This window comes from Phacochoerus africanus, chromosome 12, assembly GCF_016906955.1.
Source record: "Phacochoerus africanus isolate WHEZ1 chromosome 12, ROS_Pafr_v1, whole genome shotgun sequence".
NCBI lineage: Eukaryota > Metazoa > Chordata > Mammalia > Artiodactyla > Suidae > Phacochoerus > Phacochoerus africanus.
In genome coordinates, this window is record NC_062555.1 from 54,069,939 (window position 1) to 54,083,889 (window position 13,951).

At 42.0% G+C, this 13,951-nt stretch overlaps 1 protein-coding gene across 4 annotated transcripts in view; it reads right to left on the reverse strand.

The window, feature by feature from the left end:
• Positions 1 to 13,951, reverse strand: part of LOC125112613 (ankyrin repeat domain-containing protein 26-like) — a 96,256-nt gene that overhangs the window by 50,839 nt on the left and 31,466 nt on the right. For 3 of the 4 annotated variants that reach the window (XM_047754929.1, XM_047754927.1, XM_047754930.1), the window contains exons 12-15: positions 9,958 to 10,051; positions 7,702 to 7,800; positions 7,029 to 7,057; positions 6,862 to 6,934 (exon numbers count right to left, since the gene is read on the reverse strand). In XM_047754929.1, the coding sequence (XP_047610885.1) occupies positions 6,862 to 6,934; positions 7,029 to 7,057; positions 7,702 to 7,800; positions 9,958 to 10,051 (295 nt within the window). The remainder of the gene's footprint in view (positions 1 to 6,861; positions 6,935 to 7,028; positions 7,058 to 7,701; positions 7,801 to 9,957; positions 10,052 to 13,951) is intronic. The other variant, XM_047754928.1, reaches the window with a different exon arrangement.

Below are 13,951 nucleotides of genomic sequence, written 5' to 3' on the forward strand. Positions count from 1 at the left end.
GAACCGTGAGGCTGCTGGTTCAATCCCTGGCCTTGCTCAGTGGGTTAAAGATCCGGCGTTGCCATGAGCTGTGATGTAGATTGCAGACATGGCTCAGATTTGGCGTGGCTGTGGCTGTGGTGCAGGCCGGCAGCTGTAGCTCCAATTATACCCCTAGCCTGGGAACCTCCATATGCCACAGATTCAGCCCTAAAAAAAAACAAAACAAAACAAAACAAAAAAACCCTTCTAATTATACAAAACTTCAACAAATCATTTGGGAAACACCAGATGTCACCAGTTAAAGATATACACACAGCTCAAAGATTCATTCACAAATTCATCCACCAAACATCAATGAACAAAACAATCAGAAACAAAACAAAATGTAAAAGTACAGGACAAACATATAAAGTCACAATATACTCTATTCTCTACCTCCTAATAGTATCTTTTTAACAACACATGAAACTTTAACTGCAACATTATTCATGGTTTCCAAAATTGCTGTAACTTAGTAACCTTAGTACTTTATCAATTTTTCTAGTGAATCTTTATCATATAAACTGTAAATCATTTCTTTTTTTTTTTTTTTTCCTGCTTTTTAGGGCCACACCCACAGCATATGGAAGTTCCCAGGCTAGGGGTCCAATTGGAGCTACAGCTGCTGGTCTACGCCACAGCCACAACAACTCAGGACTCAAGCCACGTCTGAGACTTACACCTAGCTCATAGCAATGCCAGATCCCTGACCCACTGAGTCAGGGGGATCAAACCCAAACCCTCATAAATACCAGCCAGATTCATTTCCACTGTGCCACAACAGGAACTCCCCATTTCTTTATATATCTATTGTCTTTGCTTCTAGACTACAGAGAACAAGCTTTTTTTTTTTTTTCTTTTTTTTTAAATGACTGCACCTGTGGCATACAGAAGTGTCTGGGTCAGGAATCAAATGCAAGCTGTAGCTGCAACCTACACCACAGCTGTGGCGACCCTGGATCCTTTAACCCATTGTGCCAGATGTACTGGGCATTGAACCCGCACCACTGAAGAGACCTGGTCCACAGCAGTCGGATTGTTAACCCACTGTGCCACAGCAGGAACTCCAGGATGAGCTCTTAAAATCATATTTGGGGAGTTCCTGCTGTGTCTCAGTAATATACCAGACTAGTATCCACAAAGATGAGGGTTCAATCCCTGGCCTCGTTCAGTGGGTTAATTATCCATTAACAGCCACTGCGTAGGCCAGCAGCTGCAACTCTGATTCAACCCTAGCCTGGGAACTTCCATATGCTGCACATGCGTCCCTAAAAAGAAAAAAAAAATCTTTGCATAAACAGTCTTTATTTATTTTACTCTATAATTATTTATTGAGTTCCTGCTCAGTACTAGGCACTGGAGTTTATTTTTTTTGTCTTTTGTCTTTTTGTTGTTGTTGTTGTTGTTGCTATTTCTTGGGCCGCTCCCGCGGCATATGGAGGTTCCCAGGCTAGGGGTCGAATCGGAGCTGTAGCCACCGGCCTACACCAGAGCCACAGCAACGAGGGATCCGAGCCGAGTCTGCAACCTACACCACAGCTCACGGCAACGCTGGATCGTTAACCCACTGAGCAAGGGCAGGGACCGAACCCGCAACCTCATGGTTCCTAGTCGGATTCGTTAACCACTGCGCCACGACAGGACCTCCAGGCACTGGAGTTTAAAGAAAAATGCAGAGGAGCTCCCTGGTAGCCTAGTGGTTAAGGACTCAGCACTGTCACTGCTGTAGCTCAGGTTCCACCTCTGGGCCCAGAACTTCTGCATGCCATGGGCATAGCCAAAAAAAAAAAAAGAATGTAGATAAAAAGCATCAAGTAGGCTCTTCGAGAGATAATGCCTGAGCTGAGACTTAAGCAGTGAGGTCAGTTAGATTCAAAGGAACAGAGGGAAGGAAAGAGAACACACACGCAAGGCTGGACTAAGGCAGGGAGAGGAGCATACAATAGGGTGAATGTCTATCTAAAACACAGGGAGAGGTGAGGAGGGCATCAGCAGCCCTAAGTATGGCAGGGATGAACTTGAAGAGCATACAAATAAATGGAGGGAGATGAATTTCAAGGCATCATTAATGCAAAAAAGATAGTACAGGCTTGAACTGAGGGAATGTTTCCAAAAATATTTAGGATCTAAAATGATCAGGGCCTGCATAGAATAAATCTTTATTCATTGAATAAATGCACAAATCCTGGATCCCTGGAGAACAAGACTCTGCTTAATACTATATATACATACATACATACATACATACATACATATATTTTTTTTTTTGGCTTTTTGCCTTTTTTTTTTTGTCTTTGTCTTTTTGCTATTTCTTTGGGCCACTCCCGCGGCATATGGAGATTCCCAGGCCAGGGGTCCAATCGGAGCCGCAGCCACTGGCCTACGCCAGAGCCACAGCAACGCGGGATCCGAGACGTGCCCGCAACCCACACCACAGCTCACGGCAACGCCGGATCGTCGACCCACTGAGCAAGGGCAGGGACCGAACCCGCAACCTCATGGTTCCTAGTCGGATTCGTTAACCACTGCGCCACGACGGGAACTCCCTTTTTGCCTTTTCTAGGGCCGCTCCCGCGGCATATGGAGGTTCCCAGGCTAGTAGTCTAATCAGAGCTGTAGCCACCAGCCTATACCACAGCCACAGCAATGCAGGATCCCAGCCGTGTCTGCGACCTACACCACAGCTCACGGCAATGCTGGATCCTTAACCCACTGAGCAAGGCCAGGGACTGAACCCGCAACCTCTTGGTTCCTAGTTGGACTCGTTAACCACTGAGCCACAACAGGAACTCCCTGTTTAATACTTTATAAAGGGTATCAACTGAGAAGAAAAATTATCTACATGAACTGTTTGAAGTTCTCTGTTATTTTTTTGCAGTTTTTCTGCTTCATATCTACCTGCGTTGAGGAAGCTAATGTAGATATTTTGTTTGAAGCCCCTCTTTTTGGATCTACCAAGCTCACAAAGAAATAAGAGCAAACAAGTCACTTGCACAGATTTAAAAAGAAAACAAAAAACCTTTGAGTTTTTGTGATCGCTACTCTAGGAGATAACTGAGACTCTTTTGTAAATACAATGTGAATTCTACCAGTAAAGGAAGAAAAGAAGAAAAAACTACAGGAGGGGGAGAATGATTTAATATTATAGATGAGCAAGGCCAGGGATCGAACCCTATTTTATGTACCAATTAATTTAGTGCCCTTAATCAGTACATTAAATAGAACACATATTAGATGTGGTTAATCAACAGCCTGGCTATCCTAGTAGAATTAGAATTGATTTTCCATCTATGCCACAGCCACAGCAATGCGGCATCTGAGCCACATCTGCAACCTACACCACAGTTCACTGCCACACCAGATCCTTAACCCACTATGCAGGGCCAGGGATCGAACCGAGTCCTCATGGATATGAGTCACATTCATTAACCACTGAGCCACGATGGGAACTCCGTTTTGTTTTTTCATTTGTTTGGTTTTTTTTCTTTCTAGGGCCGAACTCTCAGATCACGGAGGTTCCCAGGCTAGGGGATGAATCAGAGCTGTAGCCACTGGCCTACACCACAGCCACCGCAACACTGGATCTGAGTCACATCTGCGACCTACGCCACAGCTCACAGCAAGGCCAGATCCTTAACCCACTGAGCAAGGCCAGCGACTGAACCCGCATCCTCATGGATACTAGTTGGGTTCATTAACCATTGCACCACGACGGGAACTCCTATTTTGTTATTTTTTGTGTATTAAAAGTTCACAAGGGATACTGGTTTTAAGGAGTGCTGTATCATTTTAATCCTGCTAACCACTCTCAGGGATATGCCAAATACTAGTTTAAAAGGACTTCCTCTTTCTCTTAATTAATTTTCTGGGTTATTTACTATGTTGCTTTGCTCAGAGGAAGACTGCAAATGTCTTACGAACAGGTATTGTTTGGTTGTAGGTTGTATAAAAGGAGTAAACACAAAGTAGACTTTGCCACAGAATGAGTTTTGAAAATTCAGAATTACAGTGAAGCCATGCAGAGGTGGCCCAAGGCTAAGTTCTGTAGGCTTCTTTATATTATTACCTTCTTTCCTTTCTTAGTTTTCTGGCAGCTATAATTCACACAGGTCATGAAGTGTATAATTCCCTAGAAGCACAGCTCCAATATTAATCTTTTCTTTATCTATTAAGGTCATCTGTCCAGATTCTGTGGATGTTGACTAAATTTTTGGTCACCAATTGTGACACAAAGGGACAGTTATTATCAACTTTCAAGTGGCCGCTCCCTGACAAGTCTCATTATTGAGGGTCAAATTAGTAGAATCCCAGTCTGAAAAATCTGAAAGCAAAGTTTCCATTTATTACAAGGTGAATAATGATAGACGTGACTAACTTGTACAAATTCCTTCTTCAGAGAAGCCCAATCAAACACACTACTCCTTGGAATTCCCATTGTGGCCAGCGGGAAATGAATTCGACTAGGACCCATGAGGTTAAAAGTTCGATCCCTGTGGCCTCTCAGTGGGTTAGGATCTGGTGTTGCCGTGAGCTATGGTGTAGGTCAAATACGCAGCTTAGATCCTGTGTTGCTGTGGCTGTGGCTGTGGCGAAGGCCAGCAGCTACAGCTCTGATTAGACCCCTAGCCTGGAAACCTCCATGTGCCACGGGTGCAGTCCTAAAAAGTGGGGAAAAAAAAAAAACCCACACTATTCCTTAACACCTTTTTTTTGTTTTATGCTTCATTGCCATTCATATAGATACCTTAACTATCATCTCTCATTTTTTCTTTTTAGTTCTCTAGTATTACTTTGTTTCATTCATTAATCTCTATTATACACTCTGTATTCCATTAGAACTTTATTAATAGTATGATTCTTTAACATATGAATTTTTTATTAATAAAATATGTGTGTAACCATTTATTTTACATTTAAATATGCATGACAGTATCATGTCTTAAAAACCCTAGAGACATGGGTTTTGAAGAATCTTTTAACAAATGGTACTACTTTAATTAAAATGAGATGGTCGTTCTTGATGTTCCAATATCTTCAGAACTCATTTTTTTTTTTAGGTTCACATCCATGAACCCTGTCTATGGCTCAACATGGTGGTTCTTGAGTGTCCTCTGAGAATCCCTGGGGTCCCAAGATTCACCCATTCAGGGGGTCCAAGAGGTCAAGACTGCTTTCACAATAATACTAAATGTTATTTTCACAGACCTTTACACTTCACACTCTCAGAGGCGTTTTCCACAGGTGTGGTATGTGATACCATGATAGCTCTAAGGGCTGATGGAACATATGAATGCGTGTGCTTGTATTTTACATTTTCCAGTTTTATTTTCTAATGTAGTAAACATCAATAGATACAATCTACTTAAACATAAGTTCTTTGGAATACTCTAACTTTTTGTGATTTTTTTAATTTAAATTTCTTGGTAGCAGGAGAACCTTACTTTTCAAAACTTTGGTAAAAAAATCCAGAATGGTCTTCAGAGTAGTGGGACTGGGAGGTGTGTACTGGAGAGGTCACCCCTCTATCACCTTCTCCCTTCCCACAACTTAGGGCTCTATGGGACATGGAAAACATCTGCATTTTCCCCCATCATTATGATACTCATGCAGTTTATTATAAAAGATAACTGCTCTGGAAGTCAGGAAAGATCAGTTTTAGTTCTAACTCAGCCATTAACTTCCTGAACATGAAACTCTAATAATTTTTTTTTTTTGTCTTTTTGCCATTTCTTGGGCCGCTCTCGCGGCATATGGAGGTTCCCAGGCTAGGGGTCTAATAGGAGCCGTGGCCACCAGCCTACGCCAGAGCCACAGCAACGTGGGATCCGAGCCGCATCTGCGACCTACACCACAGCTCACGGCAACGCCGGATCCTTAACCCACTGAGCAAGGGCAGGGACCGAACCCGCAACCTCATGGTTCCTAGTCGGATTCGTTAACCACTGCGCCACCATGGGAACTCCGAAACTCTAATAATTTTTAATACAGAGTTCCCATTATGGCTCCAAAGTAATGAACCCACCTAGCATCCATGAGGATGTGGGTGTAGTCCCTGGGCTTGCCCAGTGGGTTAAGAATCCAGCATTGCCGTGAGCTGTGGTGTAGGTCACAGAGGCAGCTCGGATCACTGTGGCAGTGGTGTAGGCCAGCAGCTCCAGCTCTGATTCCAGTTCCGATTGGACCCCTAGCCTGGGGACTTCCATACGCCACAGGTGTGGCCCTAAAGAGACAAAAATAATAATAATAATTTTTAATAGTATAAAAGGAACCTAAAGCCAAAAGCTTCCACTATTTTAAAAGATTTTGTCTACCAAATATTTATTAAGATCTGACTAATGACTTCCCCATTTTTAATAATCACAGACACCACACACACACACACACACACACACACAGCTAATCAAAACATCTGGTTGGCTTAAGACCATCAGGTATAAAACTAAAATGAAATAAAGTTGAAATACAATTTGACATGTTAGCAAGTGAAGCTTTACTCAAGATAAAGGTCAGAATTTAAGTAAGCATTTTAAAATATTGGAAAAATAGAATCTAATAATTAACCTCTGAGAATCCCAAGAAGCATAGGGATTCCAAACTGAGGACTTTAAGGTGCAGAAACATAAAACATCTGAGTTAAAAGCTTACATTTTTAAAAGCCCTTTTGCTTATGCTTATAAATATCTTTCAAAGCATAGATACCAACAATAACATCTGCCTTATTTATGTCAAATCCTTCAAGTAAATTTGAAAAAAAAAAGCATTAGCAGTAAGAAGACTGTGAGCATTTCAAATATTTTAGTATCTTTCTTTTCAGAGATAAATTTCTATTGTAAAATTTACCTGATCTGGATTTTTGTAAATCCTTCATTCCTAGTGTTTTATTAGGAACAGACTCTTTCACTCCAACTGCAGGCTGAATGGGTTTGGAAATGAGCTGATTAATAATTAATGTACATTTGATGCAATCTATAGTTAATAATTAAAGATAAAAGTATAAAGGTCTTTACCTTCAAGTGAGGATATTCTTCAGGAGAATCTAAAAGGCAAAAGGGACATATAATCAATTATATGTAAATATGAAAGCCAAGTATACATTTATGCGGAGTTAGTACCGAGTGGAATCCTCATGTTTGGCTTTGGCAATGAACACATTAGGTTTTGGTGTTTTGTTTTTAGGTGCGCAGCGGGTGGGGGATGGGGGCGGGGGGGCAGTTAAGACAGCAACAAGAAAGAAACAGGAATCCATCACAGATACTGAAGAAAAAAGGGGATTACAGGTTTAACAAAACATGCAGTAAAGATTTCAAAAGGAAGATGATGTTTCAAATGATTTAACAATAGGTAAGTGCACATATACCAACGGGAACATGCTGAGTGATGAGGAGAAAAGTGATCTCTAATCAGAGGAATAAATCATGACCCCGAGAGGATAAAGTGAAAGCTGATGGTAAAATGCAACAGCTTCTCTTTAATGCAGTACTGCAGCATCACTGACACTATTATACTACAAGTACTTATCATATCCTTCAATTTTCCTATAATTTAGGAAGTGGCCAGTTGTGATGATAGTTCCCTTGAATGTACAATTCATTTCTCACCAGGGAAGGAGTTGTGAATTGATCAGCCTGGATATACACTTGTAGAATAATAGTTCATGAAAATATTCATTTTTTTCCATACCCATGTGGGCTACTGGTATGCCTCCATTTCTTGGATCCTCTAGTTTAGCCCTCTTAAAGTTTCTTGATCCACTCATGCAAGAAGGTATATAAAACACATCTAAGAAATAATGTATAATAAGTTTTCAACATAGAAGTAAGATTATCAAAAAGGGAAAAATAAATTCAACTGAGACAGCATGATTAGATATTAAAGATCTGTATTTCAAAATCAGTGCAGTATTTATAGATAATTCCAGTTTTAGCATTTAGGGAAAGATTCTTACTAATTTCTTTTTTTTCCAAAATCAGTTTGGTTTGGTGTATCACGCTAATGTTTAAAAGGATTTTTGTGAAACAACTATCTTAACAAAATTAGCTATCTTAAAAAAACAAAAGCCAGGAGTTCCCGTCTGTGGCTCAGTGGTTAACGAATCCGACTAGGAACCATGAGGCTGCGGGTTCGATCCCTGCCCTTGCTCAGTGGGTTGACGATCCGGCGTTGCCATGAGCTGTGGTATAGACCACAGATGTGACTTGGATCTTGCATTGCTGTGGCTGTGGTGTAGACCAGCAGCTACAGCTCCAATTAGACCCCTAGCCTGGGAACCTCCATATGCCATGAGTGCAGCCCTAAAATGACAAAAAGACACACACACACAAAAAATAGCCAATGCTTCCATATTCAAGTTAATCTCATGTGAATAACAAATACCAATGCAACATAAATCTTTGATGCCTGATAATTATGAAGAGCGGCTGTATTTAACGCTACTTTTGGCACCTCCTCTGGCTCCCAGTATTCTCTGGAGCAGCAATGACTTGATTTTGTTTCAGTACAAATATACTGAAGTCATCTATAAAAGGAGTTCTTTCAAATTTCCTCATCCACTCCAAAATCATTTACTTAATGCCTTTCTTCCCTCCTTCCTTCCTTTCACTATGTCCTTTCTTCTTCAAGGTAATCATTGGATCTGCGGTCTTAATTCTTCCCCTTTTATGTTCTTTTCATCCACGCCACTTTTCTTTTTTCCTCCTTACTTGACAGTAGTATCTTACATTTATATTTCTACTTCTTTGCTTCCCTCTGGCTATAAACATGCTCAGGAAAAAAAACAAAACAATGGTTTTCCTGGATCCTTGTTATGTCTCGAACTATCCAATGGCTTGTCTCCAAGATTTCTCTAATGCAAGTCTACACCGTGGCTACTCTGGGTGTCCCTTGAGAGCTTGTTAGAAATGCAGAAACCCACACCTGCTGCTCAGAAGTTGCACTTTTCACAAGGTTCCTGGGTCCCTAATTAAACTTTGAAAAAGTCTGGTCTACACTGAGTCTGCTTCTGCATTACTTCAACTTAATTTATCCTTCTGAAATCTAGCCCTGACGTCCTCACTGTAACACTTCCCCAAAACTGATATTGAATGAGAAGCTGTAAAGCTTCTAATGGACTCTGTCGGGCTACAGCTCTCTGATCTCCCCTAATGCACTCTGTGCTCTTCTTCCTTTCAGTTCTCTTCTTTTGGTCCATATGACACCTTCCCATAAATCAGCAATATTTCCTGTAACATTATGCATTCACATTTACAGTTAACCACACACACCCAGGTCCAACCACGGAGGATAACACGCAGCTCTGCGTGACCAGGAACCTTGACCGTGAATACCTTCCTAACAATGAGGAGAACGCTAAGAGTGGGAATATTTTGCTGTACTTCTCCGACAAGTTCTGGTGCTGGATATTCACCTCACATTTCAAATACTCTTCTCTTCCTTTTCCTAAAGAACTATTTTACTTTGCACCTTCCACCACAGCCCCCTATTCTTTTTCCTTCATTTACTCCCTGCAGCCTCTCTCATTCCTCGTTCCTCTTCCCTATTTCCTGACTTTCCTTAGGTTGTAGACCATCCTGAAAGGGAACTAATTACTTAGCTCCTTAAACAGGACTCTTGATTATAACCATTGCTGACACCTGAAAAGCCACACAACCTCCTTCCCTTCTAGTCTGTTTCCTCTCTCTGCATTCAACAGGTTCTTTTCTTTGGCTATCAGAATATATCAGGGAGTTCCCAGGTGGCCTAGCGGTTGAGGACTGGGCATTGTCACTGCTGTGGCTCAGGTTCAATCCCTGGCTTGGGAACTTCCACATGTCACAAGGTGTAGCCAATAAATAAATAAAGGAAATCATAAAACACAAAGACTAATGTTTGAAAAAAATGAAAATTCCTGTTTAAAACATCATTCTGTCAAATGACTTTTTAATAAAATACAGTTCTTACCTTCTACTTCTCCATCTAATAGATTTTTTCCTCTTTGACCCGCAGCCCCAGAAAAATGATCAACGAACTTCTGTGGAAGACTCTCAGAGATACTCTGTTAAAATTAATATTAATAATGAGTTGCATACAGATTTCCTAATCTCTTTTTAAGAAAATAGTTGGGAGAAGAAAAAAAAAAAAAAAAAGGGAGTTCCCGTCGTAGCGCAGTGGTTAACGAATCCAACTAAGAACCATGGGGTTGCGGGTTCGATCCCAGCCCTTGCTCAGTGGGTTAACGATCCGGCATTGCCGTGAGCTGTGGTGTAGGTTGCAGACGCGGCTCGGATCCCGACGTTGCTGTGGCTCTGGCGTAGGCTGGCGGCTACAGCTCCAATTGGACCCCTAGCCTGGGAACCTCCATATGCCGAGGGAGCAGCCCAAGAAATGGCAAAAAGACCAAAAAAAAAAAAAAAGACCGGATACTATAAAACTCTTAGAGGAAAACTAGGCCAAACACTCTCCAACATAAACCGCAGCAATATCTTCTCAGATCCACCTCCTAGAGTAATGACAATAAAAACAAAAATAAACAAATGGGACCTAATTAAACTTAAAAGTTTCTGCACAGCAAAGGAAGCCCTAAACAAAACAAAAAGACACCCCACAGAATGGGAGAAGATATCTGCAAATGAAGCGACTGACAAAGGATTCATCTCCAAAATTTATAAACACCTCCTGCAGCTCAATACCAAAAAAACAAACAATCCCATCCAAAAATGGGCAGAAGATCTAAACAGACATTTCTCCAAAGAACACATACACATGGCCAAAAAACACATGAAAAGATATTCGACATCACTACTTATTAGAAAAATGCAAGTCAAAACCACTATGAGGGGGAATTCCCAATGTGGCTCAGCAGAAACAAATCTAACTAGCATCCACAAGGACACAGGTTCAATTCCCGGCCTTGTTCAGTGGGTCAGTGATCTGGCATTGCCATGAGCTGTGGTATAGGCCAGTGGCTACAGCTCCAATATGCCGTGGGTACAGTCCTAAAAAGCAAAACAAACAAACAAAAAAACACAAAAAAAAACCTCTACGAGGTACTATCTTACACCAGTCAGAATGGCCATCATCAAAAAGTCTACAAACAATAAATGTGGGAGGAGTTCCCATTGTGGCGCAGTGATTAACGAATCTGACTAGGAACCACGAGGTTGTGGGTTCAATCCCTGACCTTGCTCAGTGGGTTAAGGATCTGGTGTTGCCATGAGCTGTGGTGTAGGTCACAGACGAGGCTCATATCCCCCATTGCTGTGGCTCTGGCGTAGGCCGGTGGCTACAACTCCAATTTGACCCCTAGCCTGAGAACCTCCATATGCCGTGGGAAGCGGCCCTAGAAAAGGCAAAAAGACAAAAAATAAAATAAATACATAAATAAATGCTGGAGAGGGTGTGGAGAAAAGGGAACCCCATTACACTGTTGGTGGGTATGTAAATTGGTGCAACCACTGTGGAAAACACTATGGAGAGTCCTCAGAAAACTAAACATAGGTGTTCCCATCGAAGCTCAGAGGTTAACGAACCTGACTGGCATCCATGAGGACACAGATTCGATGCCTGGCCCCATTCATGGGTTAAGGATCCGGCATTGTCAAGAGCTGTGATGTAAGTCACAGACCCAGCTCGGAACTCGAGTTGCTGTAGCCCTGGAGTAGGCTGATGGCTACAGCTCCAATTGGACCCCTAGCCTGGAACTTCCATGTGCCTCGGGTGAGGACCTAAAATGACAGAAAGACAAGAAGGAAAAAAAAAGAAAACTAAACATAGAATTACCATTTGATTCAACAATCCTACTCCTGGGCATCTATCCAGAGAAAACCGTGACTTGAAAAGACACATGTACTCCAGTGTTCACTGCAGCACTATATACAATAGCCAAGACATGGAAACAACCTAAATGTCCATCAACAGAGGAGTGGATAAAGGAGATATGGTACAGGAGTTTCGTTGTGTCATAGTGGAAACAAATCTGACTAGGAACCATGAGGTTGCGGGTTCAATCCCTGGCCTTGCTCAGTGGGTTAGGATCTGGTGTTGCTATGAGGTGTGGTCGCAGACATGCCTCGGATCCCGCATAGCTGTGGCTGTGGTGTAGGCCAGCGGCTGTAGCTCTGATTAGACCCCTAGCCCGGGAACTTCCATATGCTGTAGGTGCAGTCCTAAAAAGCAAAAAAAAAAAAAAAAAGATATGGTACATATACACAATGGAATAGTACTCAGCCATTAAAAGGAAAGAAATAATAGCATTCACAGCAACATGTATGGACCTAGAAATCATCACGCTAAGTGAAGTCAGTCAGACAGTGAGACACCAACATCATATGCTCAATTACATGTGGAATCTAAAAAAAAAAGGACAGAATGAACTTCTTTGCAGAACAAATACTGACTCACAGACTTTGAAAACCTTATGGTTTCCAAAGGAGATGGGCTGGGGTTGAAGGGATGCGCTGGGGGTTTGGGATAGAAATGCTATAAAATTGGGTTGTGATGATTGCTATACAACTATAAGTGTAATAAAATTCATTGAATAATAAAATAAATAAATAAATAGCAAGCAAATTTATTTATTTATTTATTTGTCTTTTCAGAACCGCACCCATGGCACATGGAGGTTCCCAGGCTAGGGGTCTAATCAGAGCTATTGTTGCCAGCCTGCGCCAGAGCCACAGCAACGCCAGATCCCAAACTCATCTGCGACCTACACCACAGCTCACGGCAATGACGGATCCTTAACCCACTGAGCGAGGCCAGGGATCGAACCTGCAACCTCATGGTTCCTAGTCAGATTTGTTTCCTCTACACCACGACAGGAACTCCCAAGAAAAGTTAAACATAGTTATGTAATTCTTTAAACAAATACAGTAAGCTTTAATACAGGAGGGATAAGAACATTTATTTATTAACCATCCAAAAGTGCCAGGCCCTTATTATGCACATATTCTTTTCTACATGAAATACTACTAATAAAAATGATCATAAAGAAGGACCAGCCCGGGGCCATGCTTATAGTGCCCTAAAAACGCCGCCTACCGCACCCACCTGCCTGGCACTTGCCCTGGGCCTGGGCCTGGGCCTGTGGCTCAGGGTGTTGGCAGGGGCCCCCAAAGGAAGGTTGAAAATGATCATAAGGAAGGTTATCCACTTCCTATTTCCTGGTCATTCCAAGATGCAAGAGCGAAATGATGAACAGATGTGACACACCATTCTTTCTGTCCAGTAGGTCCCTTCTCTAGTCCTTTGCACAACTGGCTCCTTCCCAACCTTCCCCTGGCAGCTCTTGTCACACCCGGGCCTTTTCTAACTACCCCAATTCCACCTTCACTTCCATCCTCATCCAAACTGCCCCATGTCATCTAACCTAATGTTCTCCATTTGCTTTATGTGAGGGACTTAGCAGTGACTTATAAAGGATTCCTAGTTACTTGTTTTATAGCCTAACCCCTCAACTGGTACATTAAGTGTCTAACTGCCAGGCACACAGCTGGTATTCAATAACAGGAATTTATTTAAGGTCAAAACATTTAAGATCTTTATTTTATTATTATTATTATCATTATTATTGTTATTATTGTCTCCTTCGGGCTGCACCCACAACATATGGAGGTTCCCAGGCTAGGGGTCAAATCAGAGCTGTAGCTGCTGGCCTACACCACAGCCACAGCAATGTGGGATCCGAGCCACATTTGCGACCTACACCACAGCTCATAGCAATGCCAGATCCTTAATCCACTGAGGAAGGTCAGGGACCAAAACTGTGTCCTCATGGATGCTCATCAGATTCGTTTCCACTGAGCCACAATGGGAACTCCAAAACATTTAAGATCTTGAGAGGGCCTCAAGTACCAAAGCACTAGGAGATCTCTGTGCTTTAAGATCTTATAGTCTACTGAAACTGAATCTACCCCAACTTAGAAAACCACGTGCCTGTTCTAACTTTCCCATTCTT